Genomic DNA, 17,567 nt, shown 5'->3' with positions numbered 1-17,567 from the left:
GCTGTATCATTACACAGTGTTCTTTCTCATAGTTTGTTTTGTGTAGGAACTTACAAGGGACACAGAGGCTGCCATGGTTATTTCCTGTTATACAATACCAGTTGCCTGCAAATCTCTCTGGTTAGCAGTGAAACAATCACTTGCTTGTTCAGTATTTGTGGATATAAGGATTAGAGGCAGAGGATCAGCAGGAAAGCCAGGCAATCTGCATTGCCAGCCTGAATAGATATGCATTCAAGTATACTTTGTTTAAAGGGAACCCAAACAGAGAGATGTGGAGGTTGCCATATTTCCTTTTAAGCAATACCAGTTGCCTAGCTTTCCTGCTGATCCTCTGCCTCTAATACATTTAGCCACAACCCCTGAACAAGCATGCAGCAGATGAAGTTGTGACATTATTTAACCATTTCAACCCACGGGTATTTTTCACCTGTCAGCTCTCCTCTCTTTCATTCCCCAATAACTTTATCAGTATTTGTCACAACAAAATGATCTATACCTTGTTTTTTTTCCACCACCAATTAGGCTTTCTTTGGGTGGTACATTATGCTAATTTTTATTCTAAATGCATTATAATGGGAATAAAAAAATTCTCAGTTTTCAGCCATTATAGTTTTATAATTCATGCTACCATAATTAAAATCCACACATTTTATTTGGCCATTTGTCCTGGTTATTGCAACGTTACAATTATATCCCTAGTATAATGACAATATTTTATTTGGAAATAAAGGTGCATTTTTCAGTTTTATATTCATCGCTAATTTTTAGCCCATTATTTAATAATCACAGTATATGCCCTCTTGAAATATTTTTTCCCCCTAAAGTCGTGTATTTTACTATTTGGCCACAAGATGTCCCCGCTGAGTGAAACTCTACTTCCTACGAGTAGGTTACATTGGATATAAGATCTGTATTGCTACATTGTAACTAGGGGAAGTGACCATCAGGACTGATTACTTCTGATTCAAATAAGGGTTAACTGCTGCAGGTGCGGGGTGGATGCGGCAGGGTTAATTACCCATAATGCCGCCGTACGCCCTGCGTGTCAATGAGATTGCAAGCATCCTATTGGTCACATTGCAAAGCCTCGCTATGGCGCACTTGCTCCTGCAAGCTGCGCACCTGCAGCAATGAACCCTTATTTCAATCAGGAGTAATCAGTCGTGAGAATCCCTGGTGATCTAAAGCTTCATTGGAAACCTGCGATCACAGTGCTGGGGGGGGGGGGGGGAGATTAATGAATGGGAACATTGTTCCAATTCATAAATTTAACAAGCAAGCGGCGGAAATCATGGTGGCTCTATGTAAGAATACACAATGTTTATTCTCGGCGGACATGTACGGATTGGCACAGGGACTTTTGTCCCCTGCAGCCAATCTCCCCTGCTTCTGGTAACAACCGATCGCCTGCAAACCCCCCAAACTGCAGGGATGAGACTAGCCGTCCCTGCGGCTCTAGCAGCTGCTGCTGTGGACATGAAGCCCGTGCAGCATAAATGGTGAATGAAGCACATGCTTTTTTACATATCTGTGGCTTCTTGCAGTCCCTGGAAGTGTCAGCTTCCCGTGCCTGTAGTACCGCTCTTCTCCAGCGTTCCGCAGTCAGCTTGTAGTGGATTCGCCAGCCCCGTCGGGTCACCAGCTTCTGCCCATGCGGAGCACAACATTCCCAGTGACGTGAGCACAGGTACAGGCGGCGTGCAACCTCCCTGCACGTGGGCAGAAGCCGGGACCTGATGGGACTGGCGACACTGCTAAGGCAGGAAGAGCCACAGATAGTATCCACACAAAGATTGCTGTCTCCGCCCCCCCACATGTACAAACCCCCAGCGCCTTCATGCTCGCGTATTGTCAGCATTGATAGCGCCGCAATAATGAGAGCAAGGAGTGCGTCCGGAGCAGCGTCCACATTGCACTATGCATGCAGAGGTGAGGTATATCAAACAGATCAACAGCCCGGGAACTGGGATGGATTAATATGGCAGCATCTATAGCTCAACTTTAGTTCCCTGTAACGTATTCCTCCGTTACGTGGGATTATTGCTGGCAGAACGCTCCTTGACGCAGGGTGGGTTTGTTCCTCAGTGTACACGTACACACGTACACGTGTGTGTACACACACACACACACACACACACTCTCTCTCTCTCTCTGCTGTCCTAAATGCAGCCACTAGAGGGAGACACTGGCTATACACCCAGTATGGCAGCCCCCATGTATATCCCAGTAATGAGACTACACAGCAGTACTATGCCAGGGCTGCAGCCTGTGTACACAAGTAATATCTCCTATGTGCAGCCACTAGAGGGAGACACTGGATATACACCCAGTATAACAGCCTCCATACCCCAGTAATGGCACTACACAGCAGTACTATGCCAGGGCTGCAGCCTGTGTACACCACACACACACACACAACCTCCTGCTATGTGCAGCCACTGGCTATACCCCCCCTTCCCCAGTATGGCAGCCTCCATGTATACCCCAGTAATGAGCGTACTATGCCAGGGCTGCAGCCTCTGTACACCATACCCCCCTTCCCCAGTATGGCAGCCTCCATGTATACCCCAGTAATGAGCGTACTATGCCAGGGCTGCAGCCTGTGTACACCATACCTCCTGCTATGTGCAGCCACTGGCTATACCCCCCTTCCCCAGTATGGCAGCCTCCATGTATACCCCAGTAATGAGCGTACTATGCCAGGGCTGCAGCCTGTGTACACCATACCTCCTGCTATGTGCAGCCACTGGCTATACCCCCCCTTCCCCAGTATGGCAGCCTCCATGTATACCCCAGTAATGAGCGTACTATGCCAGGGCTGCAGCCTGTGTACACCATACCTCCTGCTATGTGCAGCCCCTGGCTATACCCCCCCTTCCCCAGTATGGCAGCCTCCATGTATACCCCAGTAATGAGCGTACTATGCCAGGGCTGCAGCCTGTGTACACCATACCTCCTGCTATGTGCAGCTACTGGCTATACCCCCCTTCCCCAGTATGGCAGCCTCCATGTATACCCCAGTAATGAGCGTACTATGCCAGGGCTGCAGCCTGTGTACACCATACCCCCCTTCCCCAGTATGGCAGCCTCCATGTATACCCCAGTAATGAGCGTAGTATGCCAGGGCTGCAGGCGGAGAGCCCCTTTAGCTCAGCACCACAGTCAGGGGTAAGAAAAGCAGGAATAATTTATTGTATAGAAATAATCTCCATATTATTCGGCACACAGTGATGTCCAGCAGCAGAGCAGAGGCTGGTCACATGACACAGCGGGGGGGGGAAGATGTAAGGCAGCGCACACTTCCTCCATTACTTCTCCATCTTCTCCCGGTACTTGCTCCTGGTCTGCTGCAGGAAGTTGTGGAAGGCTGGTTCCTCCAGCTGGGCCTCGGCCACTGAGGGGAGAGTGGACAGATAGGTCAGTATCACTGCTATACAGAGTGAGGCAGCACAGCTATGCTCCTGACTGGCCTCCTAACCCACCACTGTCCTGCTCCACAGACAGCATCCCCTCACTCACAGCATGGAGAGGGGGCCGGGGCGTGCAAGATATCGGGGGGGAGGGGCTAGGAAACGTGCAAGATGTCAGGTGTGGAGGGGCTAGGGAAATGGGCAGGCAAGATGTCAGGTGGGAGGGGCTAGGGAACGTGCATGGGGTAGGGGCGTGCAAGATATCAGGTTGGAGGGGCTAGGGAAACATGCAAGGTGGCGGGGGTGTACAAGATGTCAGGTGGGAGGGGCTAGGGAATGTGCATGGGGTAGGGGCGTGCAAGATATCAGGTGGGAGGGGCTAGGGAAACATGCAAGGTGGCGGGGGTGTACAAGATGTCAGGTGGGAGGGGCTAGGGAAACGTACCAGGTGGCGGGGGTGTACAAGATGTCAAGTGGGAGGGGCTAGGGAACCATGCAAGGTGGCGGGGGCGTGCAAGATGTCAGGTGGGAGGGGCTAGGGAAACATGCAAGGTGGCGGGGCGTGCAAGATGTCAGGTGGGAGGGGCTAGGGAAACATGCAAGGTGGCGGGGCGTAAAAATGCCAGGTGGGAGGGGCTAGGGAAACGTGCAGGGTGGCGGGGTGTACAAGATGTCAGGTGGGAGGGGCTAGGGAAACATGGAAGGGGGCGTGCAACATGTCAGGTGGGAGGGGCATGCTATCCCACTGAGATCATTAAATCCATGCCTCAGTGTGATGGGTAAAAACGGATTCAGATTTTAACAATCACAGTGATCAATAAATTCTCAGATTGCAATAAAACGTTATAGAAGAAAGACAACCCATTGCAGGAACCATAGGAACTGGTCTCACATACACGGGGGAAGTCAGATGCTGGGGACACTTCCTCTGACCCGGCATTCCAAACGTGATATATAATGCTTTAGTATTAGGCTAGTGTTATGCCAGATTGGTAGATATGTTCATAAAGAGGGAAACTGTCTCAGTCTCCACACCTCTTGGCGAAACCAGTAGGGAAAATGACAGGTCTGCTCCAAGATTTATCCACTATACGAGTTCCCCAACCCTGTCCTCCAGGCCCACCAACAGTACATGTGTTGCAGGAAACCACAAACATGTGTCTCAGCAGCGCTGATCAACCACCTCTGTGGATTTCCACAAAACACGCGCTGTTGGTGGGCCTTGAGGACAGGGTTGGGGAACACACAGCACTAGAGAATGCCCGTTCATATGGGTGAAACCAGTAGGTAAAAATGACAGGTCTGCTCCAAAATTTATCCTCTAGAGCATACATGTTAAACTCCGGCCCGTGGGCCAAATCTGGCCCTTGGAGATTTCAAATTTGGCCCTCAGGTTTTCCCAACTTTGCAATATGTTTGGCCCACTCTAGACCACCAGGGAAGCTATATTGGAGGTAAAGTCTTAGAACACCAGGGAAGCCATATGGGGGAGATGTGTCAAACAAGTAAACACTAGGGAACTGTATAGGGGAGGGACCTCTAGATACCAGGGAACTGTATAGGGGAGGGGAGGGACCTCTAGATACCAGGGAACTGTATAGGGGAGGGGAGGGACCTCTAGATACCAGGGAACTGTATAGGGGAGGGTGGGGACCTCTAGATACCAGGGAACTGTATAGGGGAGGGAGGGGACCTCTAGATACCAGGGAACTGTATAGGGGAGGGACCTCTAGATACCAGGGAACTGTATAGGGGAGGGGAGGGACCTCTAGATACCAGAGAACTGTATAGGGGAGGGTGGGGACCTCTAGATACCAGGGAACTGTATAGGGGAGGGTAGGGACCTCTAGATACCAGGGAACTGTATAGGGGAGGGGAGGGACCTCTAGATACCAGGGAACTGTATAGGGGAGGGGAGGGACCTCTAGATACCAGGGAACTGTATAGGGGAGGGGAGGGACCTCTAGATACCAGGGAACTGTATAGGGGAGGGGAGGGACCTCTAGATACCAGGGAACTGTATAGGGGAGGGGAGGGACCTCTAGATACCAGGGAACTGTATAGGGGAGGGACCTCTAGATACCAGGGAACTGTATAGGGGAGGGACCTCTAGATACCAGGGAACTGTATAGGGGAGGGGAGGGACCTCTAGATACCAGGGAACTGTATAGGGGAGGGTAGGGACCTCTAGATACCAGGGAACTGTATAGGGGAGGGTAGGGACCTCTAGATACCAGGGAACTGTATAGGGAAGGGTAGGGACCTCTAGATACCAGGGAACTGTATAGAGGAGGGTAGGGACCTCTAGATACCAGGGAACTGTATAGGGGAGGGGACCAATAAACACCAGGGAACTGTATAGGAGCTGAAGGGTGGCCAGTAGACATTGAGGTTGGCCCGCGACAAGGTCCCAGTGTACAATTTCGGCCCACTTTGTATTGGAGTTTGACACCCCTGCTCTAGAGGATGCCCGTCTTACTGCAACACATTTACACTCTGCAAGTCGGGGAACAGCCATCTTTACCCCAAATGTCCTCAGAAATCAGCGTAGCCACTAAACTACTGCAGGGAGGAGCAATGTACACCCAACAGGCTGGCCTCCTATCCGATTATCAGACATGTCTCTAATAAGACAACTCAGGGTGTAATACTAATACCAGAATGCAGAAAATCAGAAAACATCCCGAGAGATGGAAAACTCACCGCTGTGATCAATATCATCCGTGTCACTGTCCTCCGCCTCCTCCTCATCCTCCATGTTCCCCCGAGTCAGGATGAGGTCCGAGGGCCCCACTGCTTCCTCTTCTACAGAGACGGAAAATATCATATAAGATCCAACCACACCACACACTGGAAGATCCCGACCACACCTCCCATACAATCACACCTCCCATACAATCACACCACACACTGGGAGATCCTGATCACACCTCCCATACAATCACACCACACACTGGGAGATCGCAATCACACGCCCCATACAATCACACCACACACCGGGAGATCCAGATCACACCTCCCATACAATCACACCACACACTGGGAGATCCCGACCACACATCCCGTACAATCACACCACACACTGCACAACAGGAGATCCCGACCACACATCCCGTACAATCACACCACACACTGCACAACAGGAGATCCCGACCACACATCCCGTACAATCACACCACACACTGCACAACAGGAGATCCCGACCACACATCCCGTACAATCACACCACACACTGCACAACAGGAGATCCCGACCACACATCCCGTACAATCACACCACACACTGCACAACAGGAGATCCCATCCACACATCCCATACAATCACACCACACACTGCACAACAGGAGATCCCGACCACACATCCCGTACAATCACACCACACACTGCACAACAGGAGATCCCGACCACACATCCTATACAATCACACAACACACTGCACAACAGGAGATCCCGACCACCCATCCCATACAATCACACCACACACTGCACAACAGGAGATCCCGACCACACATCCCGTACAATCACACCACACACTGCACAACAGGAGATCCCGACCACACATCCCATACAATCACACCACACACTGCACAACAGGAGATCCCGACCACACATCCCGTACAATCACACCACACACTGCACAACAGGAGATCCCATCCACACATCCCATACAATCACACCACACACTGCACAACAGGAGATCCCGACCACACATCCCGTACAATCACACCACACACTGCACAACAGGAGATCCCGACCACACATCCCGTACAATCACACCACACACTGCACAACAGGAGATCCCGACCACCCATCCCATACAATCACACCACACACTGCACAACAGGAGATCCCGACCACACATCCCGTACAATCACACCACACACTGCACAACAGGAGATCCCGACCACACCTCCCGTACAATCACACCACACACTGCACAACCGGAGATCCCGACCACACATCCCGTACAATCACACCACACACACTGCACAACAGGAGATCCCGACCACACATCCCGTACAATCACACCACACACTGCACAAAAGGAGATCCCGACCACACATCCCGTACAATCACACCACACACTGCACAACAGGAGATCCCGACCACACATCCCGTACAATCACACCACACACTGCACAACAGGAGATCCCGACCACACATCCCATACAATCACACTACACACTGCACAACAGGAGATCCCGACCACACATCCCGTACAATCACACCACACACTGCACAACAGGAGATCCCGACCACACATCCCGTACAATCACACCACACACTGCACAACAGGAGAGCCCGACCACACATCCCGTACAATCACACCACACACTGCACAACAGGAGATCCCGACCACACATCCCGTACAATCACACTACACACTGCACAACAGGAGAGCCCGACCACACATCCCGTACAATCACACCACACGCTGCACAACAGGAGAGCCCGACCACACATCCCGTACAATCACACCACACACTGCACAACAGGAGATCCCGACCACACATCCCGTACAATCACACCACACACTGCACAACAGGAGATCCCGACCACACATCCCGTACAATCACACCACACACTACACAACAGGAGATCCCGACCACACATCCCGTACAATCACACCACATACTGCACAACAGGAGATCCCGACCACACATCCCATACAATCACACCACACACTGCACAACAGGAGATCCCGACCACACATCCCGTACAATCACATCACACACTACACAACAGAAGATCCCGACCACACATCCCGTACAATCACACCACACACTGCACAACAGAAGATCCCGACCACACATCCCGTACAACCACACCACACACTGGGAGATCCCGACCACACATCCCGTACAATCACACCACACACTGCACAACAGGAGATCCCGACCACACATCCCGTACAATCACACCACACACTGCACAACAGGAGATCCCGACCACACATCCCGTACAATCACACCACACACTGCACAACAGGAGATCCCGACCACACATCCCGTACAATCACACCACACACTGCACAACAGGAGATCCCGACCACACATCCCGTACAATCACACCACACACTGCACAACAGGAGATCCCATCCACACATCCCATACAATCACACCACACACTGCACAACAGGAGATCCCGACCACACATCCCGTACAATCACACCACACACTGCACAACAGGAGATCCCGACCACACATCCTATACAATCACACAACACACTGCACAACAGGAGATCCCGACCACCCATCCCATACAATCACACCACACACTGCACAACAGGAGATCCCGACCACACATCCCGTACAATCACACCACACACTGCACAACAGGAGATCCCGACCACACATCCCATACAATCACACCACACACTGCACAACAGGAGATCCCGACCACACATCCCGTACAATCACACCACACACTGCACAACAGGAGATCCCATCCACACATCCCATACAATCACACCACACACTGCACAACAGGAGATCCCGACCACACATCCCGTACAATCACACCACACACTGCACAACAGGAGATCCCGACCACACATCCCGTACAATCACACCACACACTGCACAACAGGAGATCCCGACCACCCATCCCATACAATCACACCACACACTGCACAACAGGAGATCCCGACCACACATCCCGTACAATCACACCACACACTGCACAACAGGAGATCCCGACCACACCTCCCGTACAATCACACCACACACTGCACAACCGGAGATCCCGACCACACATCCCGTACAATCACACCACACACACTGCACAACAGGAGATCCCGACCACACATCCCGTACAATCACACCACACACTGCACAAAAGGAGATCCCGACCACACATCCCGTACAATCACACCACACACTGCACAACAGGAGATCCCGACCACACATCCCGTACAATCACACCACACACTGCACAACAGGAGATCCCGACCACACATCCCATACAATCACACTACACACTGCACAACAGGAGATCCCGACCACACATCCCGTACAATCACACCACACACTGCACAACAGGAGATCCCGACCACACATCCCGTACAATCACACCACACACTGCACAACAGGAGAGCCCGACCACACATCCCGTACAATCACACCACACACTGCACAACAGGAGATCCCGACCACACATCCCGTACAATCACACTACACACTGCACAACAGGAGAGCCCGACCACACATCCCGTACAATCACACCACACGCTGCACAACAGGAGAGCCCGACCACACATCCCGTACAATCACACCACACACTGCACAACAGGAGATCCCGACCACACATCCCGTACAATCACACCACACACTGCACAACAGGAGATCCCGACCACACATCCCGTACAATCACACCACACACTACACAACAGGAGATCCCGACCACACATCCCGTACAATCACACCACATACTGCACAACAGGAGATCCCGACCACACATCCCATACAATCACACCACACACTGCACAACAGGAGATCCCGACCACACATCCCGTACAATCACATCACACACTACACAACAGAAGATCCCGACCACACATCCCGTACAATCACACCACACACTGCACAACAGGAGATCCCGACCACACATCTCATACAATCACACCACACACTGCACAACAGGAGATCCCGACCACACATCCCGTACAATCACACCACACACTGCACAACAGGAGATCCCGACCACACATCCCGTACAATCACACCACACACCACACAACAGGAGATCCCGACCACACATCCCGTACAATCACACCACACACTGCACAACAGGAGATCCCGACCACACATCCCGTACAATCACACCACACACCACACAACAGGAGATCCCGACCACACATCCCGTACAATCACACCACACAACAGGAGATCCCGACCACACATCCCATACAATCACACCACATACTGCACAACAGTAGATCCCGACCACACATCCCGTACAATCACACTACACACTGCACAACAGGAGATCCCGACCACACATCCTGTACAATCACACCACACACTGCACAACAGGAGAACCCAACCACACATCCCGTACAATCACACCACACACTGCACAACAGGAGATACCGACCACACATCCCGTACAATCACACCACACACTGCACAACAGGAGATCCCACCACACATCCCGTACAATCACACCACACACTGCACAACAGGAGATCCCGACCACACATCCCGTACAATCACACCACACACTGCACAACAGGAGATCCCACCACACATCCCGTACAATCACACCACACACTGCACAACAAGAGATCCCACCACACATCCCGTACAATCACACCACACACTGCACAACAGGAGATCCCGACCACACATCCCGTACAATCACACCACACACTGCACAACAGGAGATCCCGACCACACATCCCGTACAATCACACCACACACTGCACAACAGGAGATCCCGACCACACATCCCATACAATCACACCACACACTGCACAACAGGAGATCCCGACCACACATCCCGTACAATCACACCACACACCACACAACAGGAGATCCCGACCACACATCCCGTACAATCACACCACACACTGCACAACAGGAGATCCCGACCACACATCCCATACAATCACACCACACACTGCACAACAGGAGAACCCGACCACACCTCCCGTACAATCACACCACACACTGCACAACAGGAGATCCCGACCACACATCCCATACAATCACACCACACACTGCACAACAGGAGATCCCGACCACACATCCCGTACAATCACACCACACACCACACAACAGGAGATCCCGACCACACATCCCGTACAATCACACCACACACTGCACAACAGGAGATCCCGACCACACATCCCATACAATCACACCACACACTGCACAACAGGAGAACCCGACCACACCTCCCGTACAATCACACCACACACTGCACAACAGGAGATCCCGACCACACATCCCGTACAATCACACCACACACTGCACAACAGGAGATCCCGACCACATATCCCGTACAATCACACCACACACTGCACAAAAGGAGATCCCGACCACATATCCCGTACAATCACACCACACACTGCACAACAGGAGATCCCGACCACACATCCCGTACAATCACACCACACACTGCACAACAGGAGATCCCGACCACACATCCCATACAATCACACCACACACTGCACAACAGAAGATCCCGACCACACATCCCGTACAATTACACCACACAACAAGAGATCCCGACCACACATCCCGTACAATCACACCACACACTGCACAACAGGAGATCCCGACCACACATCCCATACAATCACACCACACACTGCACAACAGGAGATCCCGACCACACCTCCCATACAATCACACCACACACTGCACAACAGGAGATCCTGACCACACATCCTATACGATCACACAACACACTGCACAACAGGAGATCCCGACCACACATCCCGTACAATCACACCACACAACAGGAGATCCCGACCACACATCCCGTACAATCACACCACACACTGCACAACAGGAGATCCCGACCACACATCCCATACAATCACACCACACACTGCACAACAGGAGATCCCGACCACACATCCCATACAATCACACCACACACTGCACAACAGGAGATTCCGACCACACATCCCGTACAATCACACCACACACTGCACAACAGGAGATCCCGACCACACATCCCATACAATCACACCACACACTGCACAACAGGAGATCCCGACCACACATCCCGTACAATCACACCACACACTGCACAACAGGAGATCCCGACCACACATCCCATACAATCACACCACACACTGCACAACAGGAGATCCCGACCACACATCCCGTACAATCACACCACACACTGCACAACAGGAGATCCCGACCACACATCCCATACAATCACACCACACACTGCACAACAGGAGATCCCGACCACACATCCCGTACAATCACACCACACACTGCACAACAGGAGATCCCGACCACACATCCCGTACAATCACACCACACACTGCACAACAGAAGATCCCGACCACACATCCCGTACAATCACACCACACAACAGGAGATCCCGACCACACATCCCGTACAATCACACCACACACTGCACAACAGGAGATACCGAACCACACATCCCGTAAAATCACACCACACACTGCACAACAGGAGATCCCGACCACACATCCCGTACAATCACACCACACACCGGGAGATCCCAACCACACATCCCGTACAATCACACCACACACTACACACTGCACAACAGGAGATCCCGACCACACATCCCATACAATCACACCACACACTGCACAACAGGAGAACCCAACCACACATCCCGTACAATCACACCACACAACAGGAGATCCCGACCACACATCCCATACAATCACACCACACACTGCACAACAGGAGATCCCGACCACACATCCCGTACAATCACACCACACACTGCACAACAGGAGAACCCGACCACACATCCCGTACAATCACACCACACACTGCACAACAGGAGATCCCAATCACACATCCCGTACAATCACACCACACACTGCACAACAGGAGATCCCGACCACACATCCCATACAATCACACCACACACTGCACAACAGGAGATCCCGACCACACATCCCGTACAATCATACTACACACTGCACAACACGGGATCCCGACCACCCATCCCATACAATCACACCACATACTGCACAACAGGAGATCCCGACCACACATCCCATACAATCACACCACACACTGCACAACAGGAGATCCCGACCACACCTCCCATACAATCACACCACACACTGCACAACAGGAGATCCTGACCACACATCCTATACGATCACACAACACACTGCACAACAGGAGATCCCGACCACACATCCCGTACAATCACACCACACAACAGGAGATCCCGACCACACATCCCGTACAATCACACCACACACTGCACAACAGGAGATCCCGACCACACATCCCATACAATCACACCACACACTGCACAACAGGAGATCCCGACCACACATCCCATACAATCACACCACACACTGCACAACAGGAGATTCCGACCACACATCCCGTACAATCACACCACACACTGCACAACAGGAGATCCCGACCACACATCCCATACAATCACACCACACACTGCACAACAGGAGATCCCGACCACACATCCCGTACAATCACACCACACACTGCACAACAGGAGATCCCGACCACACATCCCATACAATCACACCACACACTGCACAACAGGAGATCCCGACCACACATCCCGTACAATCACACCACACACTGCACAACAGGAGATCCCGACCACACATCCCATACAATCACACCACACACTGCACAACAGGAGATCCCGACCACACATCCCGTACAATCACACCACACACTGCACAACAGGAGATCCCGACCACACATCCCGTACAATCACACCACACACTGCACAACAGAAGATCCCGACCACACATCCCGTACAATCACACCACACAACAGGAGATCCCGACCACACATCCCGTACAATCACACCACACACTGCACAACAGGAGATACCGAACCACACATCCCGTAAAATCACACCACACACTGCACAACAGGAGATCCCGACCACACATCCCGTACAATCACACCACACACCGGGAGATCCCAACCACACATCCCGTACAATCACACCACACACTACACACTGCACAACAGGAGATCCCGACCACACATCCCATACAATCACACCACACACTGCACAACAGGAGAACCCAACCACACATCCCGTACAATCACACCACACAACAGGAGATCCCGACCACACATCCCATACAATCACACCACACACTGCACAACAGGAGATCCCGACCACACATCCCGTACAATCACACCACACACTGCACAACAGGAGAACCCGACCACACATCCCGTACAATCACACCACACACTGCACAACAGGAGATCCCAATCACACATCCCGTACAATCACACCACACACTGCACAACAGGAGATCCCGACCACACATCCCATACAATCACACCACACACTGCACAACAGGAGATCCCGACCACACATCCCGTACAATCATACTACACACTGCACAACACGGGATCCCGACCACCCATCCCATACAATCACACCACATACTGCACAACAGGAGATCCCGACCACACATCCCGTACAATCACACCGCACACTGCACAACAGGAGATTCCGACCACCCATCCCATACAATCACACCACACACACTGCACAACAGGAGATCCCGACCACACATCCCATACAATCACACCACACACTGCACAACAGGAGATCCCGACCACACCTCCCGTACAATCACACCACACACTGCACAACAGGAGATCCCGACCACACATCCCGTACAATCACACCACACACTGCACAACAGGAGATCCCGACCACACATCCCGTACAATCACACCACACACTGCACAACAGGAGATCCCGACCACACATCCCGTACAATCACACCACACACTGCACAACAGGAGATCCCGACCACACATCCCGTACAATCACACCACACACTGCACAACAGGAGATCCCGACCACACATCCCGTACAATCACACCACACACTGCACAACAGGAGATCCCGACCACACATCCCATACAATCACACCACACACTGCACAACAGGAGATCCCGACCACACATCCCGTACAATCACACCACACACTGCACAACAGGAGATCCCGACCACACATCCCATACAATCACACCACACACTGCACAACAGGAGATCCCGACCACACATCCCGTACAATCACACCACACACTGCACAACAGGAGATCCCGACCACACATCCCGTACAATCACACCACACACTGCACAACAGAAGATCCCGACCACACATCCCGTACAATCACACCACACAACAGGAGATCCCGACCACACATCCCGTACAATCACACCACACACTGCACAACAGGAGATACCGAACCACACATCCCGTAAAATCACACCACACACTGCACAACAGGAGATCCCGACCACACATCCCGTACAATCACACCACACACCGGGAGATCCCAACCACACATCCCGTACAATCACACCACACACTACACACTACACACTGCACAACAGGAGATCCCGACCACACATCCCATACAATCACACCACACACTGCACAACAGGAGAACCCAACCACACATCCCGTACAATCACACCACACAACAGGAGATCCCGACCACACATCCCATACAATCACACCACACACTGCACAACAGGAGATCCCGACCACACATCCCGTACAATCACACCACACACTGCACAACAGGAGAACCCGACCACACATCCCGTACAATCACACCACACACTGCACAACAGGAGATCCCGACCACACATCCCGTACAATCACACCACACACTGCACAACAGGAGATCCCGACCACACATCCCATACAATCACACCACACACTGCACAACAGGAGATCCCGACCACACATCCCGTACAATCACACCACACACTGCACAACAGGAGATCCCGACCACACATCCCGTACAATCACACCACACACTGCACAACAGGAGATCCCGACCACCCATCCCATACAATCACACCACACACTGCACAACAGGAGATCCCGACCACACATCCCGTACAATCACACCACACACTGCACAACAGGAGATCCCGACCACACCTCCCGTACAATCACACCACACACTGCACAACCGGAGATCCCGACCACACATCCCGTACAATCACACCACACACACTGCACAACAGGAGATCCCGACCACACATCCCGTACAATCACACCACACACTGCACAACAGGAGATCCCGACCACACATCCCGTACAATCACACCACACACTGCACAACAGGAGATCCCGACCACACATCCCGTACAATCACACCACACACTGCACAACAGGAGATCCCGACCACACATCCCATACAATCACACTACACACTGCACAACAGGAGATCCCGACCACACATCCCGTACAATCACACCACACACTGCACAACAGGAGATCCCGACCACACATCCCGTACAATCACACCACACACTGCACAACAGGAGAGCCCGACCACACATCCCGTACAATCACACCACACACAGCACAACAGGAGATCCCGACCACACATCCCGTACAATCACACTACACACTGCACAACAGGAGAGCCCGACCACACATCCCGTACAATCACACCACACGCTGCACAACAGGAGAGCCCGACCACACATCCCGTACAATCACACCACACACTGCACAACAGGAGATCCCGACCACACATCCCGTACAATCACACCACACACTGCACAACAGGAGATCCCGACCACACATCCCGTACAATCACACCACACACTACACAACAGGAGATCCCGACCACACATCCCGTACAATCACACCACATACTGCACAACAGGAGATCCCGACCACACATCCCATACAATCACACCACACACTGCACAACAGGAGATCCCGACCACACATCCCGTACAATCACATCACACACTACACAACAGAAGATCCCGACCACACATCCCGTACAATCACACCACACACTGCACAACAGGAGATCCCGACCACACATCTCATACAATCACACCACACACTGCACAACAGGAGATCCCGACCACACATCCCGTACAATCACACCACACACTGCACAACAGGAGATCCCGACCACACATCCCGTACAATCACACCACACACCACACAACAGGAGATCCCGACCACACATCCCGTACAATCACACCACACACTGCACAACAGGAGATCCCGACCACACATCCCGTACAATCACACCACACACCACACAACAGGAGATCCCGACCACACATCCCGTACAATCACACCACACAACAGGAGATCCCGACCACACATCCCATACAATCACACCACATACTGCACAACAGTAGATCCCGACCACACATCCCGTACAATCACACTACACACTGCACAACAGGAGATCCCGACCACACATCCTGTACAATCACACCACACACTGCACAACAGGAGAACCCAACCACACATCCCGTACAATCACACCACACACTGCACAACAGGAGATACCGACCACACATCCCGTACAATCACACCACACACTGCACAACAGGAGATCCCACCACACATCCCGTACAATCACACCACACACTGCACAACAGGAGATCCCGACCACACATCCCGTACAATCAC

General features: G+C 52.2%; 1 protein-coding gene across 1 annotated transcript in view; it reads right to left on the bottom strand.

The window, feature by feature from the left end:
- Positions 1 to 3,172: 3,172 nt before the first annotated feature.
- GPN1 (GPN-loop GTPase 1) overlaps positions 3,173 to 17,567 on the bottom strand; it is a 127,144-nt gene continuing 112,749 nt past the window's right edge. Inside the window, exons 13-14 of the mRNA XM_068279816.1 lie at positions 6,117 to 6,218; positions 3,173 to 3,397 (exon numbers count right to left, since the gene is read on the bottom strand). Of these exons, the coding sequence (XP_068135917.1) occupies positions 3,312 to 3,397; positions 6,117 to 6,218 (188 nt within the window). The 3' untranslated portion in view covers positions 3,173 to 3,311. The remainder of the gene's footprint in view (positions 3,398 to 6,116; positions 6,219 to 17,567) is intronic.

Source organism: Hyperolius riggenbachi, chromosome 4, assembly GCF_040937935.1.
Source record: "Hyperolius riggenbachi isolate aHypRig1 chromosome 4, aHypRig1.pri, whole genome shotgun sequence".
In the NCBI taxonomy this organism is placed as follows: domain Eukaryota; kingdom Metazoa; phylum Chordata; class Amphibia; order Anura; family Hyperoliidae; genus Hyperolius; species Hyperolius riggenbachi.
The sequence above is the reverse complement of the archived record's forward strand: the minus strand, read 5'-3'. Positions and strand labels throughout refer to the sequence as shown.